The 15,511-nt window shown below is 41.6% G+C and overlaps 1 protein-coding gene across 2 annotated transcripts in view; it reads left to right on the forward strand.

Annotated features, from left to right (window-relative positions):
- Positions 1-15,503, forward strand: part of SFMBT1 (Scm like with four mbt domains 1) — a 157,351-nt gene extending 141,848 nt beyond the window's left edge. For both annotated transcript variants that reach the window (XM_034776928.1, XM_034776929.1), the window contains 6 exons: positions 2,592-2,701; positions 4,633-4,808; positions 5,567-5,745; positions 6,105-6,350; positions 7,688-7,816; positions 10,490-15,503. In XM_034776928.1, coding sequence (XP_034632819.1) covers positions 2,592-2,701; positions 4,633-4,808; positions 5,567-5,745; positions 6,105-6,350; positions 7,688-7,816; positions 10,490-10,630 — 981 coding nt within the window. In that variant the 3' untranslated portion in view covers positions 10,631-15,503. The remainder of the gene's footprint in view (positions 1-2,591; positions 2,702-4,632; positions 4,809-5,566; positions 5,746-6,104; positions 6,351-7,687; positions 7,817-10,489) is intronic.
- The last annotated feature ends 8 nt before the right edge of the window (positions 15,504-15,511 follow it).

The following is a 15,511-nucleotide window of genomic DNA, read 5'->3' on the forward strand; positions in this document are numbered from 1 at the left end:
TTTCACTCACACGGAGCATTGTGAGTGAAAATGGAGACATTTTCCAATTGAAAACTGCCTCGTTTCAAGAAAATATTATACAGCAAATCACATGAAAATGTCCCTTGTGACAACAGTCATTTTGCTGAATTTTCCGCAACAATATGTCTGGGGTGCGATATCTCCTGAAATGAAATGGTGAATGTTTTCTTGGGAAGCTTCTCTAGAATATTTTCCTCATTTCAGTACAACTCTCCCAAAATGAACAGAATGTGGGTTAAGTGTGGAGTTAACTTTCAGTCCTCTGCTTTATTGCATCAAACAACCATCAGGAAGCAAAGGTCATAGGGAAGACTTTTTGGCAACCAAGCCACTTGTGACAGCCACTTCTGAGTTTGATTTTAATAGAAAATTCAAACCTTGCCATGTATAAAAATCACAGTAGTCTTGCATACGCTAGGAAAATCTGTAAGCATTTGCCTGTCCTTTGGTGACAGACAACATGGTGGTCAAAAGATCTGAACCCCATCTACAGCTTCTACTATTGTTAGCATTTGTAGAACTGCACCACTGCAGAAATGTACGTTTTTCTGATGCAGAGCAACTTTGTGTGTGTAAACACTTTGCATGAACTGGAGGGGGAAAAAAGAGTAAGCCATAAGTGAATACTGTAGCTGAGTTTTCAGAGTTAGATAAACTAATACCCTCAATAAATTTGCAGCTAAGAAGGTTAAAGATAATCAAATTGTATGCTTTGGGTGTAAGGTGACTGCCATGAGGCTTGGGAAATAGTTCATTGTAACTTATGTTGTACGGTTGGCCAGGCAGCATTATGGGGGCACAGAAGTCATCTTCCTCTGAAGCATATGGCATCAGCAACTGCCCAAGGCAGGACGCTGGCTTTGATAAACTGTTGGTTTTATCTGTCATGACAAATCTGTATTCCTGTGAGAAAGCACCAGATTATAGAAGCTGCCTCTGGGAGGGACCTTTGTTGCATGTTAAATGTCATTATTTTTTTTTTTTTTTTTTTTTTTTTAAGTTGTAGCTTTTGTGCTCATTGACTAGAGAAATGGTTTTCTCTCATGGACAGAATATGGTACAACTGCACAAGATCCTTTGTGGAGGTGCTTTTGCAACCTTTCTAGGAGTAATGACCCTTGTTTTTGTCTCTTTGCTTGTTAAACTGCAAATGTTGCTACCTCTTCCCACATCAGATTCTATGCTATGTTGATACAGATGTTTCATTCTGTAGAGGGTGAATTGAATAGTTTAATTTGCTTCACTGTGGACTTCTACAGTCCTTTTGAGCAAGGCTCAGGGTACTCCACAGCAAGCTGAGCCTATCTGTACAGCAAGGCTTCTGGATTCTGCAGTACTCCCAGTGTGGCAGACTGGAAATTCTGTGGCAGCTTCGTTTAAATTAAAAAAGGCCTGACTTTCAGAAGGGCTTATGAATACCCACAAATCCTACCAAAGTCAGTAGCAGCTACAGGTGTTCAGCATCTTTGAAAATCCACCCAGGAGTTTAATTACAAAAATAAATACTACAATCAATATAGTAGCCCTTGTGTTTATATTGATATGCTCAATATATTTTATGCTGCCCCTCCTTTTTAGTTTTTGATGTGTCTGAGTTTTGAGCTGATGCATATAATCGCCTTGTGGAACCTGATGGGGTGAAGCTGGATGTTTGGCAAATTGAGGCCTTTGACACCTGGGGATGTGTTTGGAGGTGTTTTGGGACTGTAGGAATAAGCATCCTATCTAGATCTTTCTGCTAAAAAGATTAGCGTGAAAATAGTTAACTATGAAACCTAAAGATGGGTTGAATGTCAAGGTGATTAACACCCCACTGACGTGAGGTTGCTAACACTTCTTAGAGCTCTTTATTCAGGTTGTCTGCAGAATCAGGAAGGCAACACTGCATTGATAAAATTGCAAATGTGAGCAGATAAGGTGCCCCGTTCTGTAGCACATGGCTGATTCCGCAGCCAAGAAGTCATTGACTACACAGGACCATACCCTTGGGTGATACCCAGAATTATACCCTTTTTACCCCCCAGTGTGTCTTATCTATTTAGATTACAAGCTTTTTTGGGGAGGGCCATCTACTATTCTTCGTACAATGCCCTGCACAATGACATTCTTGGTTGTCTTTTAGGAACTACCATACTAAACATGATTAATAGTAAAAGTTCAGGAATGAAGTAGCATGTATAGGCAGCAAAATGTCACTGGCATTACCCAGGACTGCCTGAGCTTTATAATGTCTACCCTTGAATTAAGTTGGCTGATATGAGATAAGGACAGTGAATCTCCAAAAATTTCTGGGAGCTGCTGAAATCAGTAATCTCTTGGCAGTCAAATTCTGAAGACTTGGCAAGACCCTACTTACGGTCTGTTATGATTTATCATGTAAGCAGTTGCTTTTTTTTTTTTTTTTCCAAATCCCACTATGAATGAGTTTCAATCTCAGATAGTAGTGGTTTGATGCCGGTTAATTCAGATAAATGGAATTAATCTGCCAATCCACCCTTGCTCTTTAAAACATATTTACTGTATGAATAACCTAATGGGTTTTTCCCTCCTCTCTTCATTTCCATTTGCAGGTTCTCACTTTATTGATCAATGCAGCCTACAAACCTAGCCGTGTCCTTCGAGAACTCCAGCTGGATGAGGATGCTGCCTGGCATGGGCATGGAGAGACCCTGAAAGCAAAGTAAATTCCTGCCCCACATCCCAGTCCAACTGATCCCAGTAGTAATATCTTCTACAATCTACATTTTTGGTTTAACTATTTGCCTTTTAGGAAAATGACATGTGGTTTGTTCAAGACAAATAAGGACACTGCAAAACTTAACCCTCCAACTCATGCAAAATGTTTCAGGAACATCCAGCAGAGTGCAGCTGGTATGGTGTTGCTTATTGTATCAGGTGTGCTCTGATACTACTTTGATTTCAGTGTAGTATTACTGGAGTAACGAGTACAACATGGCGTGTGCACTAGCAGATCAGCTGCAAACGGGTAAAAGATTTGTAATTTGAAGATAGTTTTGTGTTTCTGCTTTGAAAGTGTCAGGGAAGTTTTTCAGGCTGTCAGCACCTTCAGCCAAATTCCATAGTGGAAAAAGGTTTCCCTTTAAATATTAGCCTATTTACAGAGCTGGAGTCAGACACTGGGAAGACCTTGGTTGGGGAATCCATTTTACATTTTTGATGCAAATATGCTGCCCAGTGCTCCTTCTGGGCCTTACTGGTCCATGATTTCTCTATTATTGAGAAACCAATATGTGGCTAGGAACCACACTGAAAGAATATTGTGATAATGTTAACCTGATATAATTATTAAACCCAGCAATTTTGAGCCACTTGGTTAACTACCCAAAAGGGAAGAAAGATGGTCCTGTAGTTGAAGCACTGGACTTTTACCCAACCAGGAGATCAGGATTCTGTTTCCAGCTCCACCACAGATTTACTGCATGACCTTAAGCAAGTCACTAACACTCTCATTGCCTCCATTCCTCATCTGTAAAATGGACATAATTACCTACCTCATGGGAGTTGTGTACTCAGATATAGTGATGAGTCCATAGAAAAGCTTATGTAAATAAAATAAATAGTGTGAGAAAGGAAAGGTCAGTTTTGAGTGGCTTATTGCAATTATTAAATATATTCATCTGATATAACAGTGAGGTCAGAGATGGGTAGGTAGGCTACCTATGGAAATCACTGTCTGTTTTTTCTCCATGTTTCAGATTTTAGGGCCAGTATGCAATTCTAAGTAGAACAACTGTGGTCTGAGGTATCTCCAATAGACTCACTAGCATATACCACTGGATGTACTGAAAAAGCAAAGCTCGGGAATGATGCTTGACTCAGCTATACACAACACCCCCACAACATGTAGTTCCTCCATAAAATCTGTCTGCGTCATATAAGGCTAGTGGACAAATAGAAGATGCCCTTTCTTATTGCTTCATCGTCCACTGGCACCAGAGAAAACATTAATCTGTTGTCTTTAGTCAAAAGAGAAGCTGTCATTCTGGCACATAGAGCCATGGTGTTACTAGCCTTTCCATTCCTTGATAAGTTGCTGAGTAGGTTGAGGAAGAGTGGTTGGTGGCATAGGGGGTTGGTAAGGTGATGTATAGCTTTCCACATCCAGATAACCTGCCAAATGTAGCTGAGTTCACAAGGGGCTGTAAGTTATCCATTTAATGGCGGTTCAGTGGCCTCTGCAATGAGTTGGTGGAGTCAGTCCAGATCCTAGTAAGCAGGTGTCTACATGCTAATGGACATTAATTGGCAATTTTTGCATTACCATCTTAGATTAGATGGTTTAGTCTCCATGCCCATATAAACTATGGGAATATTTCTTCCAAATTATATTGGAAACATACTAGCAGGGCAGTGTGCAGAACCTTGGCACAGCAACTGCCCTTGCTGTACTAGCTTGTTAATATTTATTCACATGTGCATCTGTCATTTTATGTTGCTAAAGGGAGGACTTGGGCTTTGGCCTTCACGAGCTCTCTTCAAACTTATTTTGAATATGTAATGTCTGATATTGATGATGTAATATAGCACATTTATCATAGTGAATAACAGTATTAGGACAGCTAGATTATGATGATATTCTCCCAATGGCAGGTACAAAGGGAAGAGTTACCGTGCCACTGTGGAGGTTGTGAGAACAGCAGATCGGGTGGCAGATTTCTGTAGAACAACCTGCATCAAACTGGAATGCTGTCCAAATCTCTTTGGCCCACAGATGGTGCTAGATAAGTGTTCAGAGAACTGCTCTGTCCTGACAAAGACCAAATACAGTGAGTAGATACCAGGGTTTTTTGCCAATGTAATGATCTTCATTTAGACAATGCCTTTGATCCAAAAGGATTTCAAAGTGTGTTACAAATTGTATATCACTTCATTCACCCTGATGAGCAGCCCAAGTGCTAATGATATAGACCTAGATAATCATTGTTTTGATCCAAGATATGAGTATCTAACAGTGAACTGCAACATCATAAAACCAACTATTAACTATTCTGCATAATGTTGTATTAATTCCTGCTGCTGATTTCTAGGACAAAAACTGATTCCAGGATACTTTCATTAAAAGTTATTTCACTCCTGCCACTCTGCTTTAGAACAAGCTACTCCATAATGTCTTTTACTAATTTGAACTCCTGGCCACAGTGAGAATAGATTGTGCATCATCTCAATAAATCTGTACAGACCATGCCAAATCCTGCAGAACCCCATCACCACCATCTGCCACTCTATAGCTGATGACATTGTTTGCACCAAAAACTGTTCATTTGAGGCCTTTCTCAGAACTAAAGAAATAATCTCCCTTTTTTGGGTGATTAACTTTATTAATAAACGCATACTTGATGTATTGTATTGAAAGAAAGAATAGACCCATTCATGTTGATGTTCTCCACAGTTGGGATTTCTGTTGGAAAGCTTTCTGTGAATGATTCTGCATTCCTGAGGGCTGATAAGTGAAAACTAATGATGCTGAAGTTCCATTGCAACACAGTGCATGTGAAGCACACACCCTTTGCTTTTGTCCATGTAGCACACTATTATGGGAAGAGGAAAAACAAAAGGATTGGCCGACCACCAGGTGGCCACAGTAATCTGGAAGCAGTCATGAAGAAACCAAGCAAGAGGAGGAAGAGACGAAAACACTTCTTTGTCCATAAGAAAAAACGTTCTTCCACCTCAGTGGACAACTCTCCAGTTGGATCTCCCCAGGTATGCAGCTACAGGCAACTTGCACAATACAGTGCATCTTCATAGATTGGCTGTGCAGAGTCCTATTCCAACACCAAGGCAGTTACCAGTTCCTTTAGACTCTGTGCAGCCAAAAAGTTACTGTAGATCAGAGATACGAAGTAGTTGAGGTAGTATCTTTCAAAATCTTGTCTCTCTCACTGGCAGAAGTTGGTCCAATAAAATATATTACCTCATCAACCTTGTCTTTCTAATATCCTGGGACCAAAATCATTACAATAGCACTGCATGCAATTGGGAGTGTAAAGATCAGAGACTATCATAGGACTTTTATGTATTAAATTTCCCATTCTAAATTTATTATTTCTCTTCTCCTTCAGGGCAGTGGGGGAGAGGAAGAGGATGACCAGGATGATCTAGATGAAGAATCATTGAGTGAGGACAGCACCTCAGAACAGCAAGATGAACTGCTTGAAGAGTCGGAAGTGTCGGAGAAGAAATCACGGTCCTCCTCTCCCACGCAAAGTGAACTGTCCCACTGCCTGGCTCAGGATCAAGACAAGCGGAAGAGAAAGCTCCGGACCTTTTCCTTCTCTGATGATGAAAATAAACCCCCTTCACCAAAGGTACCTCTTAAAATACAAAATTTCTTACTTTCTCAGTGGTTTGGTCACTTCCTCAGGCGTGGGGAGGGAGATACCATTAATTCAGAATTTTCCTCCATTTGGCAGTTTGCTGTGAATTTCACTCATCGCCCTGATTGAAAGTTGCTTTTAATTTCCAATGTACACCTGATGCACTCTGTGTCCTGTCTTCCCAGTGCTAAATGCAAAGGTGACGTTCCTTGAATTGCAAGAAGGGTCGATAGAGCAAATGTTGGCTCTAAAGGGGGTTAATATAGCAGCTGTGATAGCAGCTTACTGGCTAATCTATTCACTCAACCCAGGCCAAAATGTTGTTGTAAGAGGATCCTATCTTGGAAAATTATTACCAAAATTATCAGCAAATTTTGGTATTTCTTAAAAATAAAAACGCCTATTTGTGATGAAGTGACAAGCTGCTGCTGTACCAAACTGTTCCTTCAGAACTCAAGTCTGCAATTATTAAAACTTAAAATTAACATAACTAATGAAATGTAGTTTGATTGTATCAGAACCCACCCAAAGCTTAAGTAGCATGAAAATAAGAAGGACCAATGTGCCATTGTCAGATTGCTTAAAATGCTATCAGAAGCACTCCATAAAGTTTTCACTTCCATCTCCAATACAGGCTGAAAAGCAATACATACCACAACTTTCACTTCCACACAACCTTAATGATAACCTCATATTCTCAGATCATCTCATAAATCTATTCAGTTGGAAAATTACTTTGCCCTAATATTGCCAAGGTTACACAGCTAAGGTTTTGCTTGTGTATTGTATGTGATGCTAGTCTAGACTTCTAGTGCGATACAGTGATAACCAGGGGGAGTTCTGCATCTGAATGGGAAAGATGAATTCTCCTGGCCGTGCAAAAATAAGTGTTTTCATGCCCTGCTGCTCTCTGGGAATCCCAGGAGCAGAGAGAAATCCAGTAAAAGCCTGAGATTGTGCACCACCATGCCTGATGTCAGGCAGGGACCATGAACTTGAGGGGACTAGCATTTCCCATGCTCAAAGCAGCATACAAATATTACTAATCTTCACAACTTGTCTGGGAGGGAGGAGAGGATACTACCCCAATTTTAAAAAAATATAAAAACAACTTTTGAGAATTTTTCCAAAAGCTGCACAGCAAGCTGTTGGCAGAGCTGGGATTTTAGAACTCAGCACTTCCTGACTTCGGATTCTTAGCATTCTGCTAGACTATGCTGCCTCTCAAGTTCAGAGTTATTTTAGGAACATGCTATGTGAACATGGCAATATTTTTGGACATGGCAAATATAACATTTTGGGGTTTTGGGGGGTGGCGGGTGGGTTAGGAAATAAAGATTGAAGTTGCCGAAAAGCTGCAACTGGACAGTAACCCTCTGGAATGGAGCGTGGCTGACGTCGTGCGGTTCCTCAAATCCACGGACTGTGCCCCATTAGCCAGAATTTTCCTGGATCAGGTATGCAACACTTTTTTTAAAATACGTGAACCTGCTGCTGCATTATCTGCTGATTGACTGACCACATGAAACCAGTTTTAATTACTAAAGGATAAAAAATGTTACTAGTTTTTATAATGTTTTTGATATGGCAAAAAACTTTACACTTTGTTTCTTACAGCTCATTCTAGAATAGAGGCATTCGATTATGTTCCATTGCTTACTGAATGTTTTGCTATGTGGTAATTTGATTTCCAAAACTGACTTGGGAGAAAACTGATATGTAGCAACTAGAACAGGTCACAATGAATTCAGTGGCCTGTTTGAAAGAGGATATAGAGCTTGTTATATTGACCCAAATAGCACTCCCAATATCAAATGATTTGTAAATATTGTACCATTTACTATAAATAACACTTGCAGAGTGCTTTGTAAACCTTAAAGTTTGGAGACTGCTAAATATTTGTTACCAAGCATCACACAGTGCTTTGCTAATACACTAACAAAGAGGGAGTGTGATCAATAAAGTGGGGGATAGCTCCCTTTGATGGGCACCCAGCCAGCCAGTTAGCTGTAAAATCCCTCTTGGTAGCTGTTCTTTACTTGCTTTACCTGCAAAGGGTTAAAGTCCCCCAGGTAAAGGAGGGGGAAAAAAAGTGGGCACCTGACCAAAAGAGCCAATGAGAAGTCTAGAACTGTTTTAAATGGGGGAGGGGGGGAATTCCCTTTGTTGTTCTCTGGGCTGCAGGAACACAGAGCAGCAGAAATGCTGTGTAAGTTTTGAACCAGGTATGAAAAAGTATTTTCCATAGCTAGAAGAAATAATTTGGATAGGGAATGTTTAGACCAACACTATCAGGTTTATTTCTTATTTTGGTTTGTGGCTCTCCTCTGTGCTAACCCCTGATGCTTTTGTTTGCTTGTAACCTTTAAGCTAAACCCCCAAGAAGCTAGTTTGAGTGCTTAGTTTTTGGAATTGCTCTTTTAAAAGCTAGCAAATGCCTACGTTCCAGATGTATTTTCTTTTTGTTTTAATAATTAAAAAAAAAATTAAGAACAGAATTGGATTTTTGGTGCTCTAAGAGGTTTGTCCATGTTTGATTAGCTGATAGAAAACAAAGGAGATTAGCTGTGGCTTTCTCAGCTCTTCCCTGGAGGGGGTGAAAGGGCTTGAGGGTACCCCACAGGAAGGAATTCCCAAGTGCTCCTCCTGGGTTTGCATTTGGGTGGTGGCAGCAGCATTTACCAAGCCAAGGTCAGAGAAAAGCTGTATCCTTCAGAGTTTAATACAAGCCTGGAGTGGCAAGTATTAATTTTTAGAATCCTTGCAGGCCCCCACTTTCTGCACTCAAAGTGACAGAGTTGGGGATTCAGCCTTGTTTATCACAGGGAGTCATTAGGGAAAGAAACTTTAATGCATATTTAAGAGGGTATCAAAAACACAGCACAAAAGTGAGAATCCTTGTAATGTATTTTTTCATATTACATCTATTTTTCAAAGGTAGATTTTGCCAGTCTTGCCTGTTAAGTGCTCAGTACTACAAATTGCCAGGTCCCTCCTGAGTGGTGAACACAAATTTTGCTAAGGGCATTGTAGAAGGTCTGGACTCACTCCTGCAGTGCCTCCTGCTGGTCATCCAGGGAATTAGCTCACCAGCCTCTGGAGCACCCTCTGCAGGCCAGTGATCCGCCTTGTCATCTGTACTGGCCCCCCTGTGTCCCTCCCAGGACCCAGGTGCCCCTTGCCCTGGGTGCTGCTCCCTGGCAATACCCACACACGCTGGGTCTCCCCTCCCTGGGGAACCCCCACCTACTAACCTAACCCCACCTCACCTCAGGATAAGGCCACTGCCAGTCCCCACTCTCTGGGGCAGACTGCAGTATAGGCCACTCATCATCAGCAAGGTGGGGTTTGGACCTGCTACCTTGGCTGCCCTCTGCAACCCACAGTACCCCTTAGCCTTCTCCTAGGCCGCAGTCTGGGGCTTTCCAGGCTGGAGCTCCCCAGCCCTGTTCCACTCAAGTACCTTATGTCTACCTCCCTGCAGCCAGGCCTATCTCTCTCTGAAGGCAGAGAGAGACTGTTCAGCTCCTGGCTCCCAGCCTCTTTATACAGGCCATCTGGGCTCTGATTAGGGTGTGGCCCAGCTGCAGCCACTTCCCCCAATCAGCCAGGGTTTTACCTTGCCCAGCCCCAGCCCTCTGCAGGGCTTTTCCAGCCCCTCAGGGCAGGAGCGGGTGTCCACCCCGCTACAGGCATAATATGAAGGCTGTAGGTGTTATTGAGGGTGTAATTTGGCCTGTACAACCTATATTACAGTGTGGATGCATGAGAACACAACCCAGATTGCTTCTCTGAACACAGATTGAGTTTGTAGGGCTAGAAATTAGGGGGGGGGAAATACCATTACTTGTAAACTGAATACATTTTCTTTGGAACCATTGAGACAGTAAGGGTGAAACCATGAGATACCTAATTTAGACAATTTAGAATGGACCTGCACTTCAAGATGAGGAAGGAAGGAAGCAAGTAAGTAATGAGGGAGATTTCTAGCTAAATGAAGCAGCACAAGTGAAAGAGCAAATTCCTAGGGGTAGAGAGTCATGAACTGAAATTTAAGGAAGCCAAAATTTGAATGGGAGTAAATGAGCAACTAATTCTGCCTTATCAATGTTCTGTTTGTCTCCTGACAGGAAATAGATGGTCAGGCGCTTCTCCTGCTCACCCTCCCCACTGTTCAGGAGTGCATGGACTTGAAACTTGGGCCAGCCATTAAACTTTGCCATCACATTGAAAGGGTCAAACTTGCTTTTTATCAGCAGTTTGCTAACTGAGGGGTGGCCAAATGGAAGTGGACCTTTGGAAGCACAACTGCAGCAACATGCTCCTCCCTTTCTGGCGGGGAAAGCCAAATGGAGTTAAACTGAGGCTCCAGTTCTGGTGACCTACAAACATCTGTTCAGCCACAGTTTTGCACTTTGAGGGAAGGAAGACAACATCTGGAGCAAAATGTCAATCAAACATAGCAGCTACCCTACCAGCTGGCTGCTAGCTTGGGAACACGAGTCTCTCACTCTGATCACGTCTTTTTTAATTTTTTAAAAATGGTTACAGAAACTTTCCTATAAGGAGACAGATGTTTCAAGAGTTCTGGTGGTGCAGAATTAGAAAAGGTAAAGGAGAGACAGATGCCATGTAAGTGAGAAGACAGCTACTGGAAAATGTTTTTCCTATTCCTAACCAATCAAGAAGAACTCCATTTCCTTTCTCTGAAAGAGAACATTTGCTTTAAGACAGCACTGGCTTTGGGATGTGCTCTTTACACATCAGCGCTTTTTTAATTTAAATTAGCTCATTGTCAGGACAACGATGTGGCCACAGGGTTCTGAATGTACGATATAGCAAGAGTTGTTTCTTTTATATTAGTGGTTTTTTTTTATTCTTTTTTTTTTTTTTTAAACTACCTCTGCCGCTTGCACAGTAAAAGTGGTTACTGAGGATGGGAGGGGGTTAATTCTTTTGAGAAGTTCATTGGTAGCTGTACAACAGCTGCTGTTCCTTAGAGAGATCTAAAGCTCAAAACCTTATCACCATGGAGTTCTGATCTCCAGGTAAGCTCTGTTCCAAAGCTTTGACTGAAAACAACATAAATTTGTTTGGCACTTCAGGAGCATCATCTTTTTCCTTAGGAGGAGTTTGGAAAATATACTGCTTTGCACTCTTTCTCTCCCTGTTGAGGGTGGGAGAAAGAGAAAGGGCTCCCTATTCTGCATACTGCCTGTCAGGTAGAATTACTGGACCTATCTTTTAAAAACATGGCTTGAATCTCTTTGTCCCTTTTCTACCTGTACAAAGTAGCTGGGATCATAGCAGAGCATGTTAAATGCTGCTCTTCTCCCTGCCCCCACTACATGAATCTCAGGTCCATGTGTAAACTAGGAAAATTCACCATCCGTTCAGCTCCACCAGAGAAGGCAAGAGTGGGAGCTGCAGTGTGGACATGACTCAGGTTTTTTTGACTCGGACAAGGCCATTTGGCAAAAGTGATTGAAAACTAAGCCCTGCCTACACTAACTTCTGCTAGTGGAGCTGCACTAGTGGTGAACTGTGTGTCAGGCCTGAATGGAATCAGATAGCCATCATAAGGAGCTCTGTACAGCTGTTCTCTTCATAAGCTTTTAGTGGGCAACAGAGCCAACCTTACTGTCTAATACTGCTGTGTGAAATGGCATCAAACCTCAGACCCACTTGAAAAGGAGCATTGAGTTCCAGATACTATGCATTCATCAACCTCTGCCTGTGTTCGTAAATGTCTGGGGGAACATGAGCCAAGATTTTGGGTGGGAAATCAGAAAGCATGCCTTCCCTGCTTTTCTCTCCACTCAAACTCCTGCAGAAAGCCCTGAGACAGGCACTAGGACACTTGAAGAAAGTAGGGGATGCTGGTGCTTGCTAAGGGAGTTTATTTGAGGAGGCAGTGCAGGAAAGAAATGTTTAGTGGGTTCCAAGATGTAAGGTAGCTAGAGGCTTGCCATAGAGGCAGTCTGAGCTCCATGCAAGCCTACTGGGTTTAGTTCCTAGGATGTTGTATGACCCAAACTGTAGGGTTCAGTTAGGGAATCCTTTGTAAACTGAAAAGTGTAGGGTTCACTTTGTCCTAGTGTCCATTCTTGGCCCATCCAAGACACTGAGGGGAAGTGAATGCAGTGAAGCAGCTTTCATTGAGAGCAGCTCTGGATAAGCAGAGGGTTTCTTTTGCTGCAGGTTCCTTAGAATAGTTCAGTCAAGGCAAAAATATTTAGAGAAGTGCTAAATTCCAAAGAATCCTTCTTCACCCTAAAATAAAAATCTAAATGTAAGACAAACTATTTAACAGTATCCTTTGGGAGGGGGGAGGTTTGAGAATGAGATGCACATTCCTTTCTTTTGTTTTTCAGTCCATAGCTAGTGAGGTTTAAAACGTATTTTTATTGAAATTGTCCCAATCTCCTCCCAATATGCATCTAATAATGGAAATTTTGGTTTTTGATATTTCGCTTGGGAAAATGAAGTGACTTTTGGCACTTCACCTTGACAGACTTGACCAACAGGAAACATCAGGCTGGATGATCGTACAGAACAAGGTTTCCAAGGCCCTCTATTAATTGAAGGAAAAGCTTACTCCAAACTCTATTGACAGCTCTGTAGCCAAGACTGCTGCATTTCCCTTCTGATAAAAATGGGTGTATTTAGGTAGATGTCAGAAAAGTACAGAACTTAAACATAAAGAGATATTTAACAAACTTTTTATCACAAAGTCTGGGGTTTTGTTTTAAAGTATAAATTTCATACTCCATTTGTCAGCTGCTTCAGAGGCCAATGAAGTAGCTACAGGTCACCTTGGACATGTTTTATAGGCTGATTTTTCTGCCTCACTTTGGAAGGCATTTGCAGTCTGGTCCCAATGGGATCCACTTTTATTTGAGTTTTCAAAAGGGATGTTTTCCATTGTTTGTGTATAATGTTTCTATGCTGTGCACATGTTCTTGTACACTTCACTTCCTGGGGAAAATGCACTCTGTCTTTTTTGCTAGATTTAAAGGGGATATTTGGGGATTGCCTATGGATGGTCTTTTCATTTGATACTGTTTTAAAAGATCCTTTTCCATCTACAATACGAAGAGGTATTTTGGCTTATATCTGTTGATCTTACACTGACATGACTTGAAATAGGCTCACATGCTATGGAAGTTCCTTTGTTTCTGCAGAATTAGATAGCTTTGAGTAGTTTGTTGGGTGAATCTTGGCATTAGGCTAATCATATCTTCATCAGCAGGAGTTGCTGTGACCTGAACTGGCTTCAGGGATTATACTGTATCCACTTGCCATAAGTGTTGCATGGGAGGTGGGCAATGCTGTTTTGCAAGTCTCTAGGGAATCTTCACTACAGGAAAATGAGCTCCTTATTAGGTACCACTCGTTGTGTATATACAGAGGTAAAGGAGGCTCTTCCATGGCTGACCAGTTGAGGAGCACAGGATTTACTTTTCCTGCCTCCCTCACTTCTTTTAATATTATAAACTTGAGTGGCTGCGTTATACAGTCTGAGTTTAGCACATCATAGCTTTAGAAAACTTGGGGTGCTACCCGCATAGCATTTACTTATGGGGCTACATTTAGCCATGTTGAGCAAGCAGATTTCATTAGCGGGCTGGTTTATTGTACTCCCTGCACTAGTAGAAAATGAGCCAATAGCAGAGAGGTGCTTGGTCTCTAAAAATGTGAATGTTATAACATCCCTTGGATGGCAAGTGAACATTTACTGTCTGGTTCAAGAGCAGCTTTTAGCCGACTCTCCCAAACAGGCAGAGATGAAAGGAAAGAGACCCTTCCAAAAAGGAAAAGGTACACGACTGATCATACTGATCTAAAGCTACTTCCAATTTTTTTCTAGCATTTAAAAAAAAAAAAAAAGCAAGTAACTGTCTGGGGAACCAGGCAGAAAGCCATTCACATTTGAGGATGGTACAGAATGCCAATGAGCTTTCCAGACCCTTTTGGATTTGATAAAGACAGCATGTTCGATGGGACTCAGGTGTAGTTTTTAGATTTCTGCCCATCACAACACTAAGAGTTCTCTGTTGTGGTGACAGACTTTGATGCTAGATTTCTTATTCCCAATTCTAATGATGTATATAGAGAAGAGAGGACTGTTAAGTTGCTAAGTTCAAAGCAATATAAATATATTTATTACTTGCAGGACTTAGCACTCCATTTTTCCACATGATGTACAAAGATTTTATGTATAATTAGCATGAGGCTTGATTGGCTTATGAGAACTTGATGGCAGCTAAATCAAACCCATCAAATTCTGCAGTTTAAGATTGGATAGGAAATGGATGCCTTCGCAAATCCACCCCACTGTTGTGTTCAGGACAAAAGAGCAAGGCAAGTACGTGGGCAAAAGAAAAGTCACTGGATTAGGTAACCTTATCATAAAGCCAAAAATATGATACTATACATAGCTTCTTCCTAACCAGCTGCTGTAGGACTGGTTACTGCCCTACTGTGAGTTTTGAATACATTCACTAAGCACAAAGGCCCAGTCCTCAAAGGTATTTAGGCTCTTAACTTCCATTGAAATGAGTGGAAGTTAGGAGGCTAAATACCTTTGAGGATCTGGGCCAATGTAACTGAGTATGTCTGAAGACTTCTTAAATGTTGGTTGAAAACTCCATTTCAAATTAATGATGTGCTGAGCCACATTTTAGTGTGTTGCCTGACTTTTCCCAAATCATACAAATAGCCTTGTTTTTGAAGGCAGCCTTAGGGGTGAAAGGTTAGAGTGGGTCTTAGATACACTAATTACAGTATAAGCTTCATTATTGTAATTTGCCTTTTTTTAATATCCTATTTGAAAACTGACCAGCAAAAATGGAGTATAAGATTGGTGGGACTTGAGTATCTCCATGCTGGATTCTAGCTCACCATAAGTTGGATCTGTCAATGTGCTGCAGCATATTACACACAGCAGATGGAATTGCTTGATCAGAAGATAAACGTGGTCTGTTTAGTCTGACACCAATGGTAAGAGGCTGAGCCCTACGCCATGGAAGTCAGCAGATCTCACTCTGACATACTTCAGAAGCAGAGGATCTAAGGCCTTGGCTACACTGGCGCTGTACAGCGCTGCAACTTGCTGCGCTCAGGGGTGTGAAAACACCTCCCCCCCCCCC

The sequence above is a fragment of the Trachemys scripta genome, chromosome 7 (assembly GCF_013100865.1).
Source record: "Trachemys scripta elegans isolate TJP31775 chromosome 7, CAS_Tse_1.0, whole genome shotgun sequence".
In the NCBI taxonomy this organism is placed as follows: Eukaryota; Metazoa; Chordata; order Testudines; family Emydidae; genus Trachemys; species Trachemys scripta.